The 26,067-nt window shown below is 32.9% G+C and overlaps 1 protein-coding gene across 1 annotated transcript in view; it reads right to left on the minus strand.

Annotated features, from left to right (window-relative positions):
- Window positions 1-970: 970 nt before the first annotated feature.
- Window positions 971-26,067, minus strand: part of LOC143233496 (uncharacterized) — a 34,946-nt gene continuing 9,849 nt past the window's right edge. The window contains exons 2-6 of the mRNA XM_076469780.1: window positions 8,824-8,928; window positions 7,160-7,271; window positions 5,264-5,369; window positions 4,782-4,962; window positions 971-1,674 (exon numbers count right to left, since the gene is read on the minus strand). Coding sequence (XP_076325895.1) covers window positions 1,464-1,674; window positions 4,782-4,962; window positions 5,264-5,369; window positions 7,160-7,201 — 540 coding nt within the window. The 5' untranslated portion in view covers window positions 7,202-7,271; window positions 8,824-8,928 and the 3' untranslated portion in view covers window positions 971-1,463. The remainder of the gene's footprint in view (window positions 1,675-4,781; window positions 4,963-5,263; window positions 5,370-7,159; window positions 7,272-8,823; window positions 8,929-26,067) is intronic.

The following is a 26,067-nucleotide window of genomic DNA, read 5'->3' on the forward strand; positions in this document are numbered from 1 at the left end:
AATGTGAATTTAGTTGAAGATTTATGACAGTGGTACAAGATAATTACTATTTGTTTGATGGACAGTTGAGTATCTATCAGAAACACATGACAGTGGTGTAAGATAATTACTGTTTGTTTGATGGACAGGTGAGTATCTATCAGAAACACATGACAGTGGTGTAAGATAATTACTGTTTGTTTGGTGGACAGGTGAGTATCCATCAGAAATACATGACAGTGTTTGTTGTAGGTGAGTATCCATTACATGACAGTGGTTGTATTGTTTGTTTGGTGGACAGGTGAGTATCTATGACAGAAATGGACAGGTGAGTATCTATCATAAGTACAAGACAGTGGTGTAAGATAATTACGGTTTGTTTGATGGCAGTGGTGTAAGATAGATTCTCACCTGTCCATCAGTGGTGTAAGATAAAAACAATCAGAAAAAACATATGATAAAGAAAGGTAAAGAAAAGATTATTGTTTGTTTGGTGGACAGGTGAGTATCCATCAGAAATACATGACAGTGGTGTGTGATAATTAAAAGCTGACAAATTAATTGTGTTACCCCTTCACAACTAAATAACAATATTTGTATCAATTGTTTTAAATAATTGGAAATATTATGGGTGTTGTGAGTTAATTGCTTGTGCCTGCTCTTTGATTGAAACTAACTACGAAAGAGCCTCAGAAATAGCTAGAAATTTGGTTTTAATACCTGTGGTGAGCAGTGCACTAATAGCTCATTATGTAACTTTGTGCCAACTTTACACAAAGAAGTCTCATTACCCTGAAGTTAGTGTTTCTTATACTAGTAATAGCTATTACATTACATATCATTACTTCTAGTAATAGTTATTATTGTTGGTTGTTTATCTACTGGTTGTTCATGTATTGGATTTTTTATCTGTTGGTTGTTTACTGATATTTGTAAACTTCAGTCATGATATGATGTTTCAAACTGTGATTCCAAAAATAAGTTACCTCCATATTTAAAGTGCACTGAGATTATAAGAAGGATGTTTTATTGAAATCGGAGATATCTGCCTACAGTTCATGATGTGTATGACTTGAATCTTCGTTCACTCTGATAAATGTATGAACAAAGATCATAATTATGTGGACATAAAGGAAAGGTAAAGACAGCTACAAAAGTATGTAAATATTCTACAGTAAAAGTGGTTTTTGCTCATTAATGATCGATAGCTTAACAGAGATAGTTGAGCCACTACAAGCAGATTGCAAAGGCAGTTAACTGACCAGTAGCTATTCTAGAAATTAAACCAAATTGAAAAACATTATTAACAATTTTTTGAATCATTTAACAGGAATTACCATGCTTGAAATAGGAGAAATGTTTCCTGCTTGACATATTGTAATCTCCTTTCCTTGGGACATCACACTAAGTTGACCTTGTAAAAAAACATTTTTTAAATGAACCAGTTCTACCTGAAGACAAAAACACAGTTTCTACACATCTGATCAAGTTAAGTTAAAGTTTGTGTTTTGTTGAACTTCTACAATTTGAGACCTTGTGTCTACTGTTATAGGATGAGGTTCGGGTGCTTGGCTCGTGACTTCTTGATTCTTTATCTGCTTGGAGCGTGTGCGACACTTGATTCCGCGTCGTTTACGTTCTCTTTGTCTTTCATTTTTCCACCAATTTTTCAGGTTTGTCAAAGTAATTTTAGGCCTGTAAATATTAAAAGTCTTTGATATTAGTTGTAATGTCAAAATGCTAATAAAACTAACTTTATCACTGAGTATGTGCAACTCTCCTTGATACTATACAGTAAACTCTAGAAGAGAGACAAAAAAAGAATTTATAATATATCTATATAGTCAGTCCTCTGAAATTTGTGTCTGTAAAGCTTGGCCTACTAAGTTTTGGTAAATGTGCAGCAGTAAATAGATTATTACCATTAAAAATATATAAAGTAACTTTGAACTTGTATATATTCCTCCCATCCTCAAATTATTCACAGTTAAATCCTGTCCATACATGTCTGGTGAAATAATTACAAACTTTCACTCAAGTAATTCATATTCAAGTCCTGTCCATACATATCTAATGAAATAATTACAAACTTTCACTCAAGTAATTCATATTCAAGTCCTATCCATACATATCTAATGAAATAATTACAAACTTTCACTCAAGTAATTCATATTCAACCTTTTGAGTACATATTTGTGAAAACAACCTAGAGAAGCACACACATATTGTTGGGCAATTACAAGGTTAAAGTCAGATTTTATGTAGTCTTAATGAAAACCTACACTGATTTTTATATTTTGTGGCTAACATTTAAAATATACATATATAAAAATTACTTATTTTTTTCCACATTTGCCAGTGTTGGAATGGTTAGTGTGATATTTTTTCCCAACAGAAGTAGCTAAAGTTTATAAGAACTGGTATATTAAATTACATATTGTGTTAAGGAAATGGGATACTGACATCTAGCCAGCCTTCCGAGAAAGAATCATGCTAGTTAGAATCTTATTTATTCTGTTGAAGAAATGTTGGCTCAGCAGTGAGGCTGAAGGCTTGCAACAGTAAAAATCAGAAGTGGTCAACACAGAGTAGATAATCCATTGTGTGGCTTTGTACTTAACAAAAAAGAAAAACTGATTCTGAAATATTTACACACCTTGTTTTCTGAGGAACAGTCATACTAGTTACAAATGTAAATATTCTGTTAAAGAAATCTGATAATTTTGTTCAAACCCCACACAGAAAATTTTTTGCATTCTACTGAACAAGGTAAAACAGAAATATTTTTATCTTTTTGCTTAAGTAATAGTTGATGAGTGTAAATATTTTTCATTTCTTACTGGATATTGGTGATGCTGTAAAATGATTATATTCTGATACAGTCTTACCTCTACTCTCACACAGCTCTCTCAATGTTCATCTGCCCTCTAAGCATTGTTAAAATAGTTTTGTGATCAGTACACTAGTCTATATACTCCATCAAGCCATATTTCAACATGTACATATCATGTGACTGCTATCCACCAATAGTATTGCACCACCTACCTATGTTGGTGTTGCTAGCTCCCTCTACTCAAATTCTCTCTTTCTTGATTGGCACAATGTGGGTTAGATGTGTGCGTTGTTTCAAATGTGTCTACTACTTTGAATGTGCTTCTTTCCCATTTCAATTCTGTTTTGTCAACAGTTTTGCTTTACTGTGTTTGCATTTATTTATTTTGATCATTTGTTTTGCATGTATTTCTTGTTACCAAATAATACGAGATTGTAGCATGAATTTGCAAGCAATGTACCAACTTCAAGTTTCCAGTCACTACTGGTACAACTTCTCAGGAATTGGGTTTATCTACAGAGAAGGTACAGACCTTAATTGTATGGAGATATTTTCATATCTTTGGCAAGAAATTTGTTATTCTTTTCAATGTGTGGTGAACAACTGTTCCTCCCTCCTCCTTTCTTCCTACTGTTTCCAGTTCTACAGAGGATCTGTGGTATTTTTTAATATATTTAACATCAGATTAATGTACCTGTGGTAGACCTGGTTCAGATATCCTTATTTAAACATGAGAGAATTATGTATTTTATGTCATCAGTGCTCTGATTTTGGTAAATTAGATATTACTGTCTTTTGCCATCTTAGTTACTTTAGACAAATATTGATTATTACCTTGTATTTTCTATACTTTTATCATTCTTGCAAGTTCATGAATATTATGTACTTTGTACACTTTCATGGTTTGTTCATCATCTGTAAGTACTTTCCCTAGGTATATCTGTATGTCAGTAACATATTATTACTTCTAGTAACATCTAATTTGTTGTTCAATTTGAGAAATCTTTGTCACCATGGTTTACTTTGTGTCTTTTCATCAATGTAGGATTTAACTGTGTCTCTTGTATCATCGAGATTAATTCTGATGACTGGTAAATTAGGTCCTGATTACTGACGTTTTCAAGGTACGTTAACATGTATGTTATTGTTACATACTTTGTGGAATACATACATTTGGTTAGTCTATTTTATCTATCAGTTCTTTATTAACACAGGTTCAATAGTTTGTATGTTACATATCACTGCTACTATTAATAGTTTCAACAATTTGTACGTTACATATCATTACTACTAGTAAGTGCTGAACTTGGTTTTGGTTTCTTTTTCTACATTTGTGGTCCTAGAAAGCTCTTTTTGTCCTCATAATACACAATTCAGAGTTCTCCTCCAAAGATCCCACTTCACCGATAGTTATTTATTGTTCTCAACCCTACCTTTTGACTCTCTACGTGTTTTGTCTGGGAGTAAAAACTCTTACCTGACATATTCACTCCATGAGTTTATACCTTCTTTCTTTATGGATAACATTTTTCTTACACTGAAAATGTATTTCTCATAGGGACTTACCTGTCTCACCCTCTGCTGGTGTTTTCCTTTTGAAGTCTGTCAATTCTTGAAAGCAAAAATCGACCACTATTAGTAGAAGGAGTTAAGTGTGCCAGTATAGGTTGGTGGAGCGTAGTGACACAATACGTATGTTTCAAAATAACATGACATGAATGGAGTGTATAGAGTGTTGTGTTGGTCACAAAACGTTTTAAGCACTGCTAAGAGGGCAGAAGAATGCTGAGATAGCTTGTTGTGAGTAGAGGTTAGTACTTATCAGAAATACATTTTCAGTGCAAGAAAAATGTGAATGTCAGCAGTACCTTATATTCACATTTGATGTGAGTGCTACTGGTATTTGTATATTACATTGAATATCACTAGTACTTTATATTATATCATTAAAAAACAATTTGAGTTTTACCTCTCTTGTTGGCGAAGTATTGTTTCATTTAAGATGTCAGTATAGATCTGGAGTGTCTTCTCTGATGGACTCTTGCAGGCCTGGTACCATTCTCTCATGACTGGCTGTTCTTTAGAGGAGTGAAAGGTCATACGGCCTTCGTAAGGGCGAGTACTATTTTTTGTATGTAGTCCAGAAATATCTGGCCAGAGATAAAGAATGATTTCCATTTAATATTTATTAATATCCTTGTATAACATATTTTAGTTTCCGATGTTGTGTTAAATATTTTTGACAATCTTTTTGTGATTTACATCAAATATTTCTAGTTTGTTTGGACACTCTAAATCTTACTCTCAGACTGTCGTTTAACGAAAAAGTGTTTCAAAACAAGTATGTACAGCAAGGGTCACCACCTGCCTTGTCTGGAAAGTGTCATTGTAAAAAGAAGTATTTAATATTATTTTATATAAGAATATATGCCTACAAATGATACAGCTTACCTGGGTTTTGTCGTCGAAATCCTATGTACCACCTTCCAAATTCTTTACACTTCTCTCGACCTATTTTCATTTTCGTTTTATTGTTAACAATGTTTGATAATACTGGCTGTAAAAAAATACAAAATTGAACCAATTTATGAGAGTGTTATACCAAACTATTACCTGTTTGGTCATAGAAATGATTAAAATTTTCTCTTCTAATTTAACTAATCACATGAGGAATATATTTAAAGTAACACAGTAATACATAACAACTAGTTCACAATAGAAACATAAGGAACATACTTAAAGTAACACAAAGTGATAACATAACTAGTTCACAAAACAAACATATGGAACATACTTAAAATAACACAGTGTTAAATAACGTAATTAGTTCACAAAATGAACATATGGAACACATTTAAAATAACAGTGATAACATAATTAGTTCGTAAATCAAACATGAAATATATTTAAAATAACACAGAAAGTGATAACATAACTAGTCCACAAAACAAACATATGGAACACTTTAAAATAACACAGAAAATGATAACTAGTTCATAAATCAAACATATGGAACATATTTTAAATAAAAAATGATAAATAACAACTAGTTCACAAAACAAACATATGGAAAATATTTAAAGTAACACAAAGTGTTACATGACATAACTAGTTCTCAAAACAAACGTGGAACATATTTAAAATAACACAAAGTGTTACATAATGTAAACAGTTCACAAAACAAACATATGGTACACATTTAAAATAACACAAAGTGATAACAACAAGTTCACAAAACTAACATATGGAACATATTTAAAATAACACAAAGTGATAACATAACTAGTTCACAAAACAAACATATGGTACACATTTAAAATAACACAAAGTGATAACAACAAGTTCACAAAACAAACATATGGTACACATTTAAAATAACACAAAGTGATAACAACAAGTTCACAAAACAAACATATATGGAACATATTTAAAATAACAAAGTGATAACAACAAGTTCACAAAACAAACATATATGGAACATATTTAAAATAACACAAAGTGATAACATAACTATTCACATATTTGAAGTAACAAAAAAGTGTTAAATAACATAACTAGTTCACAAAACGAACATATGTAGCATACTTAAAGTAACAAATAATTTGTTCCCAAACAAAAATATGGAACATGTTCAAAGTAACAAATAACAATTAGTTCACAAAAAACACACATGGAACATATTTAAAATAACACAAAGTGATAAATAACAATTAGTTCACAAAAAAAACACATGGAACATATTTAAAATAACACAAAGTGATAAATAACAATTAGTTCACAAACAAAAACACATGGAACATATTTAAAATAACACAAAGTGATAAATAACAATTAGTTCACAAAACAAACATATGGAAGGTATTTGAAGTAACACAAAAAGTGTTACTTTACATAACTAGTTCACAAAATGAACATGAACATATGTAAAATATCACAAAGTTAGATATAGTTACTTACAAGCAATTTGAAGAGTGAATATTTTTATAAATAGAAATACTTCATTGGATTTGAACAGGAATTATGCAGATATATAGTGGATATAATGCTATATAGATTTTTTTCAGTACCTAGATATGAATATCTACTTGAGGTGGTCAGTAACTAACTTGGAATATTAACCTGTACCTAACTGTAAATATCCACCTGAGATGATCATTATCTAACTGGGAATAACCATTTCGATTGGTTGTTACCTAAGTAGGGATATATACCTGAAGTCGTCAGTAACTTACTGAAAATATCTACTTGAGGTAGTCAGAACCTAACTCTGAATAACCATTTCAGGAAGGAGTTACCTAACTAGGGATATCCACCTATGGTGGTCAGTATCTAACTAGGAATATTTACCTGAGGCAGTGGACAGATTTTTGCTAGATTTACTTGAGCCATCTCTCTCAACAGTTCCAAGACAGCATTTCTAACAGTTTCATATGTCCACAGATTAAAATCGCTAGCAGCTCTATCAAGAAACAATCATTCAAATAATTTCATTTTGTACTACTAATAATAGGAATATATGGTCTTATATTTTTGATAAAGTTCTATCAACTTTTTTTTTAACAGAAATTTAAGATAACTTTGCAAAATCAGCTTAAGATATTTCATTGAAAACACTCTATTAGTTAACTCTATTTTTTGTTGGGTTACAGCTGATTTCAGGTTTTAGTGATATGTCACTGATGGCTTGCTTTATTATTTGTTGGGTTTATCAACATTTATTATTTACTTAACAAAAGTTTTGCTTTTTGATACACCATAAAATTTTTGTTTCATTTATAATATTCTGAGCTTATTGACATGGGACCCTCAACATTACCTAGGCAATATTACTTTTAGTTTAATTTAGGAGAAAGGGATGAAAATATTTGTAAGGTTATTGATTTGTACTTTCTTAACATAATTTCATGATACAAAATAAATCAGTTAATTTGTTCAACATATAACACGAGTGTTTCCACTGTTCAGGTATAATTGTATCCACTCAGTGGAATAATTTTAGTTTCAAAGGTGTGCTTCTGTGTAGGAAAGTGAGTTTTTGTAACTAGGGTATGCATTTTCAAAACAAGACCAAAAACTCGAGTTGACTATTCAAAAGCACTAGAGATTTGGGCCTCATTTTGAAAAGAAATGGAATTGTATCGTTAAAAGAGCATATGGTCGTTTCTCCTGTGAAAATTATGCTTTCATATTCATTGAATAGTTAAAAGTATTCATAAAATATAAGCTGTACCTTTATGTCACAGTTTTACCTTTTGGACAAATTCTAAATAATTATGGAGCAAAAAAAGGAGGCCAGGAAAATATCTACACCATATGAATATAACAGAAATAACAATGAATATATCACACTTTCAAGTCAGATCAAGGTCCCAGTGCAAAATCTCATAATCCTTAAATTACTTAAGTCAACGATCATTCCCATTAAATATATTCAAAGGAGAAATTCTCAACTCATACTAACTTGTACAGGTGTTTGTAACATCTCTTGAAATAAGCATGACCTCACTGCAGACTGCATGATACAAGAACAGGACGAAGCAAGTATATGCTCTATGGAATAATCATAGTGGTATGTAATCTTTGTCGTGTATACAGTTTAAAAGATGTTCTAACTACATCCAGAATACCTACATGACAGTTTACAAGAAATACGTAAATGATGATTTATTATTTACTAGTTATGGATTATGATAATACGATGCTATTTCCAGTCTTAATATGATAATTGTTATAAAAAATACCAAAAAAGGCAAATCATAAACCTCTTAAGCTATGCAGTAATAAATGTGTTGAGCTGATTTCAGAAACATTTATTTGCCTAATTGAAATTGTTGAATGTTGTGTGGTGCCATCTGTTGTAAGTTAGTTAAAACATATACCTAATTTATTATAAAAATATTAGTATAAGCTAAATATAAATAATTCACCAGTTAAAGGTCTGAATTAACTGTTTGGTATTTCATGAAAAGTCATACAGAGAAAGAAAAAGAAGAGTAGAAACTTACTTGTACCTGTGCAGCTCCCATCCCAAGCTCGAACGAGGACGTGTCTGTTGAGGTAGAAGGGCTAAAACTCCATGAACAGGAACACTGGACTGTTTCAAATGCTCTTTCAGTCTTTAAATGGTTAAAAAGAAAAATAAACATACATAAGATTTTCATCTAAACCTTCATTCTAACAGAGGATTACACATACAAAATGTTTATGTACATATATACCACAGTTTTGAAACATATAAAATTTAAAACACTAAAACATTACTCCATCAAAGGTATAATCACTTTTGTCCATACTTTATCTAATCACTGTTCACCTTGACAATAATCCTGTAGTACAGTTTTCATTCTAAAAACTCACTTATAGGGGTGTCATGTTCAAAGCACACCTCTCCTCCCTGTTGATTTCTATGCTTTATCTAGTGTATGGGAGTGATGTCTTTTCAGCACCTGTTGCAACAATCCAGTCACAACTAAAGTTATAGTTACTCCATCTGGTGATTAAACTGGCATACATTCCATTATTCAGCTCTATTGCAGTATGCAACAGTTGAATTGAAAACATGACTGGAACCCTTGTCACAGTGAACTTGTATCCTATTTGACTTCCTTTTCATATGGAGGTCCTTCTTTATTATGTTACATAGTGTTGTCTGTTTGCAACTGACATGCTGTAGGTTCTCACTTATTACAATGCTTACTTTAGGTGGGGTACATATTGTTCCATATCCCCTTCTGGATTATCCTGGTCGTCCAACTTTATCCATCTTCCTTTGATTCCAATGCCTTTAAACACAGAGGTCACTTTACCAACAAAATCTGAGCATTTCTTTTATATTTTAGTTCACTTTCACCTTCCATGTAGAAAATTTATTCAAAGTTATTTATAAAACAATGAATGTGAAGTTTGTTAGATGTCTTATTTTAAGATATTCAGTTTGATTTTATATGAAACAAATCTTTGAAACAAGAATGTTGTGAGTAGCTCCCTTGTAACAGCTTGGCTGAGGTTGATGGATGTCTATGTTTCAGTCTTCATCACAAGGTTAATCATCTGTTATTTGATGTCGACTTAAAGGTTTCAAATCTTCCTTGGGAGAGTTTTGCTGATCTGGTCTTCATGATCTGAGGAAAACAATCTTTCTTGGTAGATGAACCAGGGAGAAAATATGTATGAATTCAAGATTTTTCTGCATGTTATCAATCTCTGTGCTTGATTGGCTAATTTAATTTTTAAAATTATTTGCATATATTATTGATCTCAATATTTGATTGACTAACTGAACTTGTGTAATGGATTTACAACTGGTTGAATTCCATTTAGATGATCTGATAGGTGGTTATTTTAGTAAAATATAGAATGGCGGTTACAAGGTTCAGTGCAGTCTTTATGAGTTGACGTGACTTTAAAAAAAAAAATTTATTAAATGATCTTGTACATTATATGTATTTAGTATATTGTATGTCAATGTTAGCAGATCTTCTGGGCCACTAGTAATGATCTGGTAATACAGATTTGGATTAGCATTAAGATGAGAGCTGTAATTGCAGCAAGATGTGCTGGAAACTAAATAATTATCTCTTCAAAAACTGACAAATGAACTAAAATGCTAACAGCTTTTCAACTAATGCAGAATCATCAGCTCTTCATAGTCACACTTAAACCATATACAATTCCCCAATAGTGATCCTACAGGCCCATTTTTAACACTTCTCACATAGTGCCATTCTATAAGCCATGGGCAAGTCCTCTCATACAGTAATCTCTACATACAACCTGTGTCCAACTTGAATCATACCCATATAGCAGTCCTTTACAGGTCCTATCTAACTGATACCATACTCACACAGCAGTCCCTGTCCAACTCGCATAGAAGTCCTCTACAGGCCCTATCTATATGATATCATACTCAAACAGCATTCCCCGTCCAACTCATACAGCAGTCCTCTTCAGTCCCTGTCCAACTCCTCTCACCTAATAATTATCTAGAGTGTTGTGTAGGTCCATTTACACAGTAATCACCTTTAAACCTTGTAAGGCTCTCTTCACATATTAATATTATACAGACCACAAACAATCCCTCCACAGAAATCATTTGTGAATGCTGTTGAGTTTAGAACTGTCCTCACATATCAATATCTTACCAGTACATTTTCTACATTCTAAATAAAAGTTAGCCTTAAAGCAGAGGTTACGAAACTGGGGTCTGTAGCCCCCTGGAGGTCTGCAGTAAAACATCAAATTTACACAACTATAAAAACAGGATTCTACTCCAAACATTTTAGCAATTGCAGAATTCATATTGAATCATATGGCCTCTCTACACCACAGCAACCATTTCTTACTTAATCCTGGTGTTTAGTGGTTTCTTCCTGAGACACTATGATGAAATAACATATTGTAGTTTTATTTTTTCTTGAAAGAAAATTTATTATGTAGATTAATACTGTGTTACCAAGGTGGTTGATAACCATGGGGTGGTGCTGTGTTACCAGGGTGGTTGATAACCATTGGGTGGTGTTTTTGTTATGTTATTCATAGTTCATGGTTGACGAAATCCAGTTAGGCTGAAATGAACTTGATTAAGCTGTTAGGCTTAAGTAAAGCACATTATTATTTTAACCAAAGCTTTGTTATCAGATATGACAGTAGGAGATTGTGTACTTCAGTTTGGACAAAATATAAAACTAAGTTTGTTTGTCTTTTTTGCCAAGCTACACAATAGTTATCTGCACTAATGTCCCTAATTTAGTAATGATATTTTTGAAAGACGGCAGCTAGTCAACTCCACCCACTGCCAACACTTGGACCACTCTTACCAATGAACAGAAGGGTTGACCGTCATATTATAACGCCCTCATGGCTGAAAGGGTGTGTTTGGTGACCAGGATTTTAATCAGCAGATTGTGAGTCGAGCACCCTAAACACCAGACAACTGTAGCCTTAGAAATAGCTTATTTTAGATATTCTGTAAATGAGGGAATTCTAACATTATCATTTTTTTTATTTCTCAGTCTTCCATTAATCCAGTTCAAAGTCTCATATTTTTATTTGGAAATTTCAACTCTGACCACAACTACTGATAAAAACCAAGGTTTTCTTTTAAATGTAATTACTTGTATTACAGCTTTTACATCTATACAAGTTCAACAAAAGTTTTGAGATATATATTTTTTTAATCTGAGACACTGAATATTATTTTAAAAATGTAAGCATTTCCCACTTTGGTTCATCAAGTATACACAGTCTTAAGTTAATCCAAATAGACATTAGAATTAAATGGTTTTTGTTTGAGAATCAATCCTAGTTTTTGTTGTTTCACTAAAAGATGCAATTATTACAGAATCTAATGGTTATTTGAAGTTAAACACAAAGCTACACAATGGGCTAACTGTGCTCTGCCTACCACAGGTATCAAAACCCAGTTTCTAACGTTTTTAAGTCTGCAGACGTACTGCTGTGCCAGTGGGGAGCCAATGAGCTAAACTTAAAGGGTAATTGGTCTATAAATCAGCAGTTTTTACAAAGAATGTTCTAATAATTACTTAATCTGAAAATATAGTTTTAATTCATTGTTATATCTTGTTTTGAGGTGCCCTCTCGAAATTATTCATCAAATTTGTATGATAATGTTTGTTCGATATTTCTCTATTGTTACTGAAAATATTTCAGTTTCTGCCAATACCTGTGATCAATACATATTTATAAACAGTAAGTATGAAAGTCTTCAAGGAAAATTTGTACAGCTTATTGAAAACCTTTCATTTAATTGTAGTCTTCCAAATTAACTGATTACATAACTCAAATATTTCAGCTCTCTCTAACTATGAATGAAATAACTTGGAGATCGGAGGCAGATTTTATTATTTATAAATTTACAAATTAAACTGTTTTGATTTATTTATGCCAAGAAGCACCTTGTGCCATTTTAAACCTGTGGTATAGACACTTTAACCAATCTTCAGTTAATATTCACATTGAGTATTCTACTTAATAGGTGGGTGTGTTTCCTGTAGCAAAGCCACATTGGGATATCTGCTGAGCCCACCGAGGGGAATAGAACCCAGGATTTTAGCGTTGTAAATTCGTAATTTATCGCTATACCAATGGGGGACTTAATAGGTGTTTACACTGTATTATTAAAGCGTTTGTTAATTTAAATATCAAGACATTTTAACAAAACTCTGAAGGGAAACAAATAAAAATTAGCCTTAAAGCAGAGGTTACGAAACTGGGGTCCGTAGCCCCCTGGAGGTCTGCAGTAATACATCAAATTTATGAAAGAGTAACGGATAAAATAAATTACTAAGACATTATAGCACCAATACAGTAATATATACAAATCCCAAATTAATAATTAACATGAATTATGTAAATTAGTTGTGCGCCTAGCAGCGTTGTCTGCCGATTACAAAAAAAAACAAGACGATTTATAGTTAGATTGCTGAATACACGTTTTAATAAACTCAAAGCTTAAAATAATCGATGTAAATAAACGTTCGTACGACAGAAGATAGGTCTAGTGTGGTGGACTGTATTTGGACAGAGCTATCGTTGAACACATCTCAGGGACTTAACCTTCCCTAGCGGTCTATGCCTGTCACATGGTGTCGTTACTGTTTAGGCTCAAAATTCCATTTTGTTTGTGTACTGTATAACCTAAACAACGTAGCTGTGCCAAAATCTACGTATATATACTTTTGTAACGTGTTCTATCGTTTGTTGGGTTATTTTAAATTATTTGTTCAAAATAACAAATGCGAATAAAGACCACGTAACGATAAAATTAGTTTATTTCCAAACATTTTATACAAGCTACTGTCAACTATACACAGTTGCATACCTCAGTTCCACTTTCAACAGAAAATTTAGTCTCTAATGATACTACAACTAATGTACATATAAAGTTGTACTACTTGACAAGAAACTAAACATATATCATAATTAACTCTCTTATACGAAAAATACACTATTTTTCAATCATAAACCAAATAAAAACTGGCTCAGTGTTTCTTTGATTGTGATATTTATGTTTGATTCTAGATGTTTAAGAAACATCTCGATTATTAATATTCACGATTATAAAAAAACATACTGGTTCATGAAATCTCGATAGAAATAAAATAAGCACTCTCTAACACAAGCGCTTTCGAAAGATTGACCTTTCTTCTTCAGGAGTAAACTGAATATCCTATGTATTCTACGACCAATTTTTAAATCAAACTTTATCATCAAGTTAGCAAGTCCCTTTAGCAAAAAACTAAGTTAAAGATTTGAACATATAGCTTATAATAACATGCATGAAAATGTGTATTAGAAGAGTATTTAGCCACAAGTATTTTCTAGATTTAAAAACAAAACGTTTTGAGTTTGCAGTTTCTTTCTTCTTTGAATTAATAATAAAATTATAGTTTATTAATACAGGAGATTTATAGGTTGTTTTATAATCGTTCTGAAATACTTTCTTGTTTATTAAGATAAGAATGACTGATACCAACAGTACAATGACATTGGATTTAACTCTTAAAAGGAATCAAAGATTAAACTCTTGCCGTGAGACATCTCCCCCACACGATTACACCACCTCTAGTTATTCACGCTATTGTGAACTTCTTTGTATTGTTAACCTACCATCATTACAAATGAGACATGAAAACACTTATACGATCTCATTCGTTGCTTACAGTCATCCACTATCCACAGTTTTCACTTTAAGTATCACTGATGCTAGCTCTTAAGTTCCAAGTTGACTGTTATAAATCAATTCATAGGTCAGAATTGGATACAGTGAAAGCCTGATCACAGTTCAGTAAACTGGCCAACCTAACGTATGTTGTATTTTGGAACCCTAAAGAGTTCATCTTTTTAGGGCACGTCTCTTTTTTTCAGTCAGTAAAAAAAAATAAAAAAATCACAATAATACTACAACTAAATAGGCTCACACTGTTATGTCCCATTAAAAATGATAGAGAAAACTGTGTAAGATTATTGTTAGCATGATGGCCAAGTAAAAAAAAAAGTTGGAAAATAATATTTTTCTTTTTTTTTTAATTTCGCGCAAAGTTTTACGAGGGCTATCTGCACTAGCCGTCCCTAATTTAGCAGTATAAGACAAGAGGGCTATTCTTCTACCAACGAATAATGGAATTGGCCATAATATTATAACGCCCCCACGGCTGGGAGGGCGAGCATACTTGGTGCGACCGGGATTCGAACCCGCGACCCTCGGATTACGAGTGTACACCTTATTCACCACAGTTTTAGAAATATCATGGCTGGCCAAATACTTTTATCACAGTTAAGTAACTTATCAACAATATGTTTATCATGGATAACTTACCTATAATATTCTATCATAGCGAACTAACTTACTAACAACATTTTATCATGGCTAACTAATTTACCAATAGTATTTTTATCGTTTCATCCTCTATCACAGAATCCACGTCTGAAGTCTATTGTATCGTGAGATGAAAGAAAAGGGTTTACTTAAATGATACTAAAACTACACATCAGTTCCTCTTCAACACTCTCACCACTAAACTAAACAAAACACAAGTTCCTCTACAAACTCACACCAGTAACAAAACTACACATCAGTTGCTCTTCAACACTCTCACCACTAAACTAAACAAAACGTCAGTTTCTCTACAAACTCACACCAGTAACAAAACTACACATCAGTTCCTCTTCAACACTCTCACCACTAAACTAAACAAAACTACACATCAGTTCCTCTTCAACACTCTTACCACTAAACTAAACAAAACACAAGTTCCTCTTTAAGTCTCACACCAATAAACAAAATTACACTCAGTTCCACTTCAAGCCTCAGACCACTAAACTAAACAAAACGTCAGTTTCTCTACAAACTCACACCAGTAACTAAACTACACATCAGTTCCCCTTCAACTCTCACACTACTGAACATCAGATCCTATTCAGGTCTCACACCATTAAACTACACAAGTTCTTCTTTTAGTTCCACAACACCACTAAAATAAATATCAATTTCTATTTAAGACACAACACTGAATGAAATGTGTTTGTTATTATCAAATATAAAAGACGTTTTAGTGTAGGTAGTAATTAATAAGTTTCAGAGTTAATATTTCTAGATTTTTTTTTAATAATAAAAGAATTAAAAGCAGACGTTGTGTTTATAAATCATTGATGTTGAGGCTATCGTATGTTACGTGAAATTTATTGATGTTCAGAATATAGAGATTTATAAAAAGCGAGCAGATGATAAAGCGTTAAATATATAAAGAGTGTAATATGCGTGGAAACAGCAGACAAAGACAGATTAGAAAAGAAACAGAGTCGGGAAAGAGAGGCATCCGGACAGCGAAAGAAGGCCTAACAATTAATGTAGGCTCAACGGTTAATACATATTAGAGTGATATTTCTGGTGTTGAAAGAGATAAGAAAAATAGTTTATGTTGTCAAAGAGAATTCTACAGTAATTGAATTTGCCTGTTTGGACTTTGACAAAAGGTGGATAATTTTTTCGATGTAGGCATACCTGTGAAAAGCAGACAATTATTGCGACAGTAAGAGAGAAGCAGAATTCGGCTTATAAACTGAGATTCTAAACTGAATTGGCCTAAATGGTCTTTTGAAAAGAACTTTGGTTTGTTTGGAATTTCGCGCAAAGTTACACGAGGGTTACCTTATGCCAGTCATGCTTGATTTAACAGGAAGGCAGCTAGTCATCACCACCCACCTCCAATTCTTCAGTTATTCTTTTAACTAATGAATAGTAGGATTGACCTACACATTACAACTGATCCGTGGCTGAAAGGGTATGTTTTGTAAGACGAGGATTTTAACTCGCGACAATCAGATTGCGAGTCAGGCTCTCTAACCACGTGACCACATCGGGCTTTTGGCAATGAATATATGTATGTGTGTGTATACATATATACGATTTTAAAACAAGTGGAGTGTTTGTTCATTGAGGATGCGGGAGGGTCAGGTGTATTTCTGACCTCTCTTTCTCCTTTACTATTGGTTAAAAATTGACAAATGCTACTGATAACATTTAGGGCCGTATCCTTGAATAGAGCTGTAGTATCATGTAGAATAATTTTAATTGTCTTCACTCCGTCATACACACTAACACTTTGTACTGTCGCATTTTATTTGGTCGTGTATGATTACAAACAGTTCCGATATTACATCACACTTGTTCTGAAGGTATATTCACCTACTCGAGTTTATGCATGAATACCCTTTTAAGATACATCAGTGGTGCCTAAATCGTGCAGGTTGTCTTGCACGTAAATTTAATAGAGAGAGCCCCATCAACATCATGAATGATACAATTATCTATTTCGGTTATAAAGCTACACATTTCATAACATGCTTTCATTCTGCACTTTTATTTCAGCTGCTTATTTGTAATTTGTACAAAAACTTCCCTTTCTATTCACTATAAAACAGACATCACTAAGACAAACAAATGTTATCACAATATATGTGAGGTTGGTCTTTCCATGACTAGCCTACAATCTTTGACTGCTGCCAAATTCTAGTGCTTGCACTTAGCACAATATTTCTTGAACCAGAACTGGATGTTTATGGGTTTGAGTTTATGAAAATTTTGTCAGTAGTAAGACACACTATCACACTGAGATGGGTTAGTGTTTGTGGGTGAACCATTGTTTCAACTCAGTACCCTCTGCTGCTTGGTCAATGAAAGTGTGGCATCATTTTCTCCTTTCCTCTGTACTGCTAAATGACACTGAAGGAGAGGAGGTCATCTCAGGGTATGGTCAAGAATACCTCAGGTCTAAGTATTCTAGGATTTCTTTCCTTCTCTATTCTCAGAGATGATAGCTTTACCCTTTTTTAGTTTCTTATCATTGGTTACACTAATACCTGGGTCATCTTCACTTGACTCAGAAGAGTCCAATGTCTCTTCAGGTGGCTCTTCTTTGACTTCCATTTGTTCTACTGTTCTGTAACAATCACTGTCATGGGATGGTTGCTGTACTGACTTACCACTTTTGCTGTTCACATATGTGGGTTATTGCTGTAATAAGTCAAGAGTGTGATGTGGGTGTTCTGAGTTTTTCTTGCAAGTCCATCTTGAAGCTATTTTTTTGAATAAATACACAAGACGTTCTTGCACAGTTTAGATTAGTCTATGTTGTTGTTGTTCAAGTAACTGTTCCTAATATTGTAAATTCCATTGTTATGACTACTGGCTTCACAGTATGAGAAACACACTACCTTTGTTCTATCTTCTTGTAGGCAGAATGTGTATTTTTAAATCAGTACCTGAGATTTTTGATATCTGGATGCTTACATCCTCCTTGAGAATAGTGCATTTAGCTCCTTTATGTACTGGTAAATTTCATGTCTTGAAGAGTGTTGGTTTTGGTTAATCACTGCTGTAACTGTGGCCATTTTAACTTGGTGTCAAACGAGGTTCTTATATGGGTTCTTCCTTTAAATAGTTGATAAAAACAGCTGCAGTGGTTATGATTGGTGAAATCATTAGCATCTTCTACTGATGACTGATTGTAAGGATCAACACTTGACTGTTGATGGTGATTAAGGTGTTACTGATTTAGTGCCACCTGTTGGTAATGTTTGGAAACTTGCTGTAAATAGCAGTGGTCAAACTCCTTCATTGTTTCAATTCCAGACGACCTTTTGATATGGCTACAAGGATGAACTGTGTTTAGAAATAAAAAAAATTATAAATATACAACTGGTTGGATGTTTTCTAAACATTAACAATGCTTAATAATCTTCTGTGAAAACACCTATCAAGTTATGTGCTTTTTATCCTCCAAACAGCATGAAACAAAAAGATCTATAACTGAGAACAAATTTCATTATCTATTAGTGACTTAAATGTAAGTTTTATATAACTGCAGATCAGGAGACACTGGAATCCAGCTTACATCTATAAGTACGTTTTAGAAAACCACAGACCAGGAGACAAAAGTACCTAGTTTACATCTATAAGTACATTTTATATAACTACAGATCAGGAGACATAGGTACCTAGTTTACATCTATAAGTACATTTTATATAACTATAGATCAGGAGACACAGGAACCTAGCTTAAATCTATATGAAAGTTTTATACAACTAAGAACCAGGAGACAAATTTCTACTTTCTAATTACAAACAAGTTTCACACAACTACATCCATAAGCTTTACTATCAAGTCATGCTAATACATCTTACCTTAGATAAAGCTGATTTTTTCTTTTAGATTTCATTGTAGCATAAAGAATAATGAAATATGAAAAACAAGATAAGATTGCTATGATAAAACTACAATTTTAATGTTTCACAAAATGGCCTTTTCCCTTACAGTATTATTTACATTTACCCAAAGCCTACTAAACAATCCAAAATATACAATCCTCAAGCTACATGTCAAACTGCATCATGTTTATACATTTTAACACATCTGTAAATAAATGCAGCAAACAAAATATGTACTTTCATTCTAGTCCTCAAGTGTGATGTCAATAATTTATTCTATCTGACTTGCTACAAGTATTATTTGAATTAAACTTACATTTGGAGGATTTGTTACATTTTTTAAAAATAATTCACACTTAGTAATGCATTGGTTCACACAAATTACCAACTATAATAATGTGCAATGCTGTCATGAGTAAACTTATGACTGGAGGACTATGTCACAGCTCTCTTCAAGGAAAAATGTTCATAAAGCAAAATATTAGAAACCTAAAGCTCAGAACACAACAAATATGAACAAACACAACCATTTAACTAAGTTCCAATTATATGCAGGTGAGCTATAGAACACTAAAGCTTCCAGAAATTGCTAACACATTTCACATGCAACAAAAAGTTTAAAAAGATTTTGTACAGAACACAAAATCATGAGAGATAAAAGTTTGTTCTAACTCTGTGCTATGTCTAAATGTACCTAAACAACTTTGCAAGAAACCCACAACAGACTACAGACAATGACATTTAAGATCTTTCCAACTTGACAGTTACTTCTTTATTGGGTTTTATAATGTTGTATATTTCTCAAACAACCAAAAGCTTAAAATTCAGCAAACTGAAACTTACTGACCCTCAGTAGAATGTAATGACACTGATTATGTGTGGCAAAAAGGTATAGCTACATCACAATAATAAGGTAGATGAGATGTTTCTGTTTTTGAAATCTACTGACTATCAGTAAAAAAGAAGAGCCCATCTGAGTAGGAGAATATGTGATAGGAAAGTGATGATAATGAGAGAAAGATATTGTAACTCAATCCCACAATTAGAAAAGTGGATAAACAAGGATGCTCATCTGGACGTAGATTGGCTGGGGTGTGGAGGATTGTACTCAGTATGTCAACTACATCCAAAACCTCCTTGTGGGATACCATTATCCACACAGGAGTAGAATAAGGTTTATACCATCTTAACCTTACACAAAAGAACTGAGAAACTGAAAACCACTTCAATTCCTGGGTATGACACAAGGATTAATTCTGAGCTATTGATCCAGAACTTTGACATTTGATGTCCAAAAGATGTCCATCTCATACAGTCAACTCCCCGAACTGTGAAACAGGCCACAACCTTCAACAGAGCAATTATATGATCATAAGAAGGGAGAACATGGACAGAACTGGAACAATCCCATATACCACAGCTGTAACCCACAATACAGTGGGAGGAAATTGAACAACATGAAACCTATGATTGTTTCATTAAAGACCAGAAGAAGGCCAGGTGTGAAGAAGCAGAATGGGAAGGTTGAGATGTAGAATATACAATCAAGGTTGACAAAGAAGGGAGCAAGAAAAGAATGAAGGATGGGGACGAGCTGTCAATGCAACCTAGAAAAGTAAGGCTGAGGTGTTCAATCAGACAGACATCACAATGAGTAAAGCAGACAAGAGAAATCACCTGATAAAATAATGGAATGAGTGAGTATGTATAAATATACATGGGCACTGGATGAGAAATGTAGCAAAGGCATCCCTTTGGAGAGAACCCCATGATGTTAAAGATCCCAAAAACGAGGGGATGTAATGTCCTCTCTATGGAATATACTAGGTTGAGGCATGAATGATGATTTATAAGCAGACTGAAAACAAACCACACATGACAGGCAATAAGATAAATGTGATATATGTGGTTCCAGGATAAGATATTCAACATCAAGAAACTTGATCTCTGGGCTAGTGCTCCTTCAGAGGACAACATGTGCTACTACCAGAGAAACATCCAAAGAAATTACACTCAGACGATGTTGGATGAGAAGGATATAACATAAGGCCCAATGTACAGATAGAAGTCTGAGAACAGTGATGTGCAATTCACTTTTGTCTACAGATCAATGACCTGAAGTTCCCATAATCTCCAACCCCATGAGAATGTGTCCATAAAAAGATGTAGACTCAGAAGCATGGAAGAAAGCTGCACACCAGCCAATGTATAGGCTTAAATCAAGCCACTAATGCATACTGTCATGCATAAAAAAGGAAGGGAGGTGGAGGTGGAAAAAGGATTCTGAACAAAGTATTATAGTTGTTTCATTTCAATGTGGGGGTGAGCAGAAGTTTTATGGTGTGCATAAAGAAAGTGCCTACATATAGAGGGTATCATTGAACAACAATAGCTAATCTTGTAAAAGGAGGGAAGTAACATATTGGAAATTACAATTGTTTCTGATTAAACAAATTATTGCAAACCATGTATTTTTTTACTTGATAACACATTTGTACAATTTGTTCAACATGTCTTCCAGTTTGAACTCGTAAGTTGCAGATTTTTTATCTATTTGTAATTAAATTTCTATAAATTACAAATCTTAATGAGAAAGTCCATATTGTTAAAAACTGTATGTTTTATAATGTTACAGTCTTTTGTTAGCTTGAGAAAGTTGCATATGTTTGATAATGCAATAATATGGTTAAATCTGGCAAATAAGGATAAGCCTAGAAAATGCTTAGGATATGAAGTAAAGTTCTCGATGGTAGGTAACATACACGAGACAGCTGAGAGAGTTTCGAGTCATTTACAAGATACCGACGGTAAAAGAACTGACTATATGCTAGTCTCAGTACTATTGCTAAAGATGTCTAATGTCATTAACACTAAACCTGTGGTAGTACAAGATCTAGTTTATAAAATTGCTAAAGGAGGGAATACACTTACTTGTATTACTTTCAGTAGAAGCTAGATCATTTACCCCATGTAATTTAAAACAACCCACCAAAGTTACTTTAGGAAGCAATTTTTGAGTGATCAAGCTATTGTCATTTCTGTGAGCACATCCCCCCGAAATTTCTTACAAATTAAAGACACGAAATTAAATATTGGAACCATTTATAACAACAAATACTGCATTTACACACACACACATACAATGTCATTTACTGAATTGAAAAGAAGCAAGTTTTAATACACAAGTTGTAGGTATACATGTCATGAAAACATGATCTGACTGACTTTACTACTTCCCACAGTCCTGCACTAATGTCAGAACACATCACAACAATAGTAAATCAATGTCCATTATGTATAATTATCAAGGTCTGCTTGACACAAATTTATCTATCAGAACTGAATTTAGAAAATAATTTTACTAAAATTAAACCATAGTATTCGAATTTATGTCACTAACCAATTTACGTTCTAATTCAAAGGTTCCTATAAAACTTTCAACTCTGAAGTGACAAATATTCCAAATCAGTTATGTTAACTGCTCATAGTGTATTAGGTACAACAGAGTACTTTATCAGTACATTATTTCAAGATTCATTCAGTTATGTGGGAAGTTCAGTGACATTCTTACTGGTGTTTACATGTTACATAGAATATCCCGACTTATAAACTTTCACATTTACACATTTTAGAAATTGATTATGGTAATAGTGAACTGCTCTATTATACTGACCATCACTGGTTTTATCTCCTATTAATATATGTTCTTATGACATATAGTTAATACTAGCTTGTATAATAGTTCCATATATGGTATGACATTACATCATTACTTGATGTTAATTTCCACTTATTTCATATTTCCTTTCTAAGCTTAATTTACTACAAATGAAGTTTCCTGAGGCTTGTCCTATTTATGTTTCAACTTTTACATATGATTTTATTTATTACTGCCTGTTCCACGTGTCTTGTTAAGTGACAGGTTAGCTAATTTGCAAGAAGTTGTGTTAGACATACTTTAAAGTTAAAGATAATTGCCTTCTTTGTATTTTGTTGTTAACAGTTACATTTTCTTTATAGGACCAATATGCTAGTTATCATGTCATTCAGGCATTTAATAAAATTGTTATCTTCACAAACATCAGTTCTTTTCACTGTATTCTTGGTGATGTCCCGCTATTTGACTTCACTCTTAAACGGTACTGTGTATTGTAGTAATTTATTTCAGTTGCTGTGCTTCTCTACACTGCGAGATCTACTTAATGGTCACATTTTTAGGGCAAGTTGGGTAAATTTCAGTTTATATGGGTATACTGTTGTTACATTGTTCACCAAATGCTAAATCTATCCTCAGTAGATTTATAACATTCTCTTCTTTGACTTAATAAATTCTTCTACTGACAATTGATCACCTTTCAACAAATAGTTAAAAGTTTAGAAAAATTAATTAAAATTTACTGACTTTGGAATATATAATATAAAAAGGCTATAAGAACAAAGAAACTTGAATAATGTATCTCAGGACAACTGGTATAGGTATTAACACTTTCATCAAAATAAAGCAGACAACAGCATTTCAACTGTCTTAGGTCATCTTCAGGTTAACAAAGTTTGCAAACTCTCTCTGTGTTAACCTGAAGATGACCTGAGAAAGTCAAAATGTTGTTCTCTGCTTTATTAGTAAAAGTGTTAATACCCACACCAGCCATCCTGAGATATATGTTCATTTCAAGTGGGTTTCTCGTCATCACAAATTATCTACCTGTGAATTCCTCTCTTATTTCTATAAACAGTTCTGTAAACTTTTTGTGAGTCTCAGTAATCAAACACAGGAAATTACAGCAACTGTTTCCATGATTATATAACTGGAACTAGATGCAAGTTGCAGATAGTGGATCTCATGTATCTTCACAGTTAAAAATCCAGCAATATTACACCATGTTAGGTGTAAAGAGTAAGCATGATGTACATCAATGGTTAAACATCCAGCAATACTAGTTTTGGAACATGTAACACTTATCCTGGATGTTGGCTGTAAACAGTAGACTTCATACATCTCTACTGTTAAAAGTCTAGCAATGTTACACCTGAAAAGTGCAACACCTAGCTAGGATGTTGGGTGTAAACAGCAGACATGATGTATCTCCATGTTAAAAATCTAACTCTAGTGAGCATATCACCACTTCATCTGTTCTACACAGAAATGTACAATGCCTTGTTGGCTTTAATAGCTGACTAGTGTAATATAAGAATAAAGTAATAGCACAGTTGTTTCTGTACACAAGTAATGTTACACAACATGAACGTATCTTACACTGCTTACAAAATAATCAACAATGCTATCAAATATTGACTGACTATAAAACAATGAACTATTTCACTGTATTAATAAATGTTATTAGTGTTAATTACTGTAACAGGAAGAAAGCAAATAGCTGGAAATAACCGTAACCCTAACTTAATAAAGAAATAACACTACCTTGGTACAACTGATATAACAGTAATTACACCTGATATAACCAAAACTTTACCTTTATATATTCCTAACTTTCTCTTGATATAATATTTATTAGTAACTTTATATACATCAGTAACTATCTTCACATAATAATAAATTCATCAAAGACAGGAGAATAAGAAGGTGTGGATACTATCAAAACTTAGATTTAACAAGTTAATATATGTATGATATAAAGATAAAAGTACACTTAAATTAGATTTAACAGGTTAATATATGTTTGATATAAAGACGATTACATTTAACTTACAGATTTAATGAGTTAATGTATGTATGACATAAAAACGTAAGTACACTTAAATTACAGATTTAACAAGTTAATATATGCTTGATATAAAGGCATAAATACATTTAATTTACCTGACTGATGAAACAACCAGATGTGGTCAGAAGGTCCTGGGGTTGTGTTAACAGGACTTGAAGCATCTTCTCCTCAATGTCACATTCATCTTTGGCTGACTGAAACAAGGGGCAGACCCTTGATGTTGTTACAGTAGTGAAGCTATTACAAACAATTAAGGACACCTACAAACCCTCCAGTAATACGAAACTATTTTCTACCAGAGAAATTGAGAAAAACTGCAGGCACTGCCATATTTTGTTTCTTTTGAGTGTTGTAGTAATTACAAATTGAAAGATACAATGAGATTTCAATAAGAAGTAAGTTTCAACCTTAAGTTTCTTTAGTGTGCAAAGTCATTGTTAAAACAGAGTAATAATTCTGAGCCTATATCACCCCATCCAAAACATAATAAATCATTCCAACCTTGTATCTTATCCAAAATAAAGTATAAAAATTCAATAAATAATTAACTTTGACCTGATGAAAAATACAATATTAATATGCATCACATATATATAGCAGATAAACAATTATAATTTAATGCCTCATCAACATGTACCATACAGAAATTCAATATATAAATAATTTTAACCAAATGCTTCACCAACATAAACCACAGAGAGACAACCAATGACTGACACTGCTCTGATGCACTAACAAATATCAAATGTAAATAAATTTAAAAAAGTCTGATCTAGTATCCCATCCAGTGTAAACTGTAAACAGATTCAACAATAAACAATACTGATCTGACACTCCAACAAATATCGACAATAAACAGCACTGATCAGATACTCCAACAGATATCGACAATAAACAGCACAGATAAGATACTCCAACAGATATCGACAATAAACAGCACTGATCAGGTACTCCAACAGATATCGACAATAAACAGCACTGATCAGGTACTCCAACAGATATCGACAATAAACAGCACTGATCAGATACTCCAACAGATATCGACAATAAACAGCACTGATCAGGTACTCCAACAGATATCGACAATAAACAGCACTGATCAGATACTCCAACAGATATCGACAATAAACAGCACTGATCAGATACTCCAACAGATATCGACAATAAACAGCACTGATCAGATACTCCAACAGATATCGACAATAAACAGCACTGATCAGATACTCCAACAGATATCGACAATAGACAGCACTGATCAGATACTCCAACAGATATCGACAATAGACAGCACTGATCAGGTACTC

The sequence above is a fragment of the Tachypleus tridentatus genome, chromosome 12 (assembly GCF_004210375.1).
Source record: "Tachypleus tridentatus isolate NWPU-2018 chromosome 12, ASM421037v1, whole genome shotgun sequence".
Taxonomy (NCBI): Eukaryota; Metazoa; Arthropoda; class Merostomata; order Xiphosura; family Limulidae; genus Tachypleus; species Tachypleus tridentatus.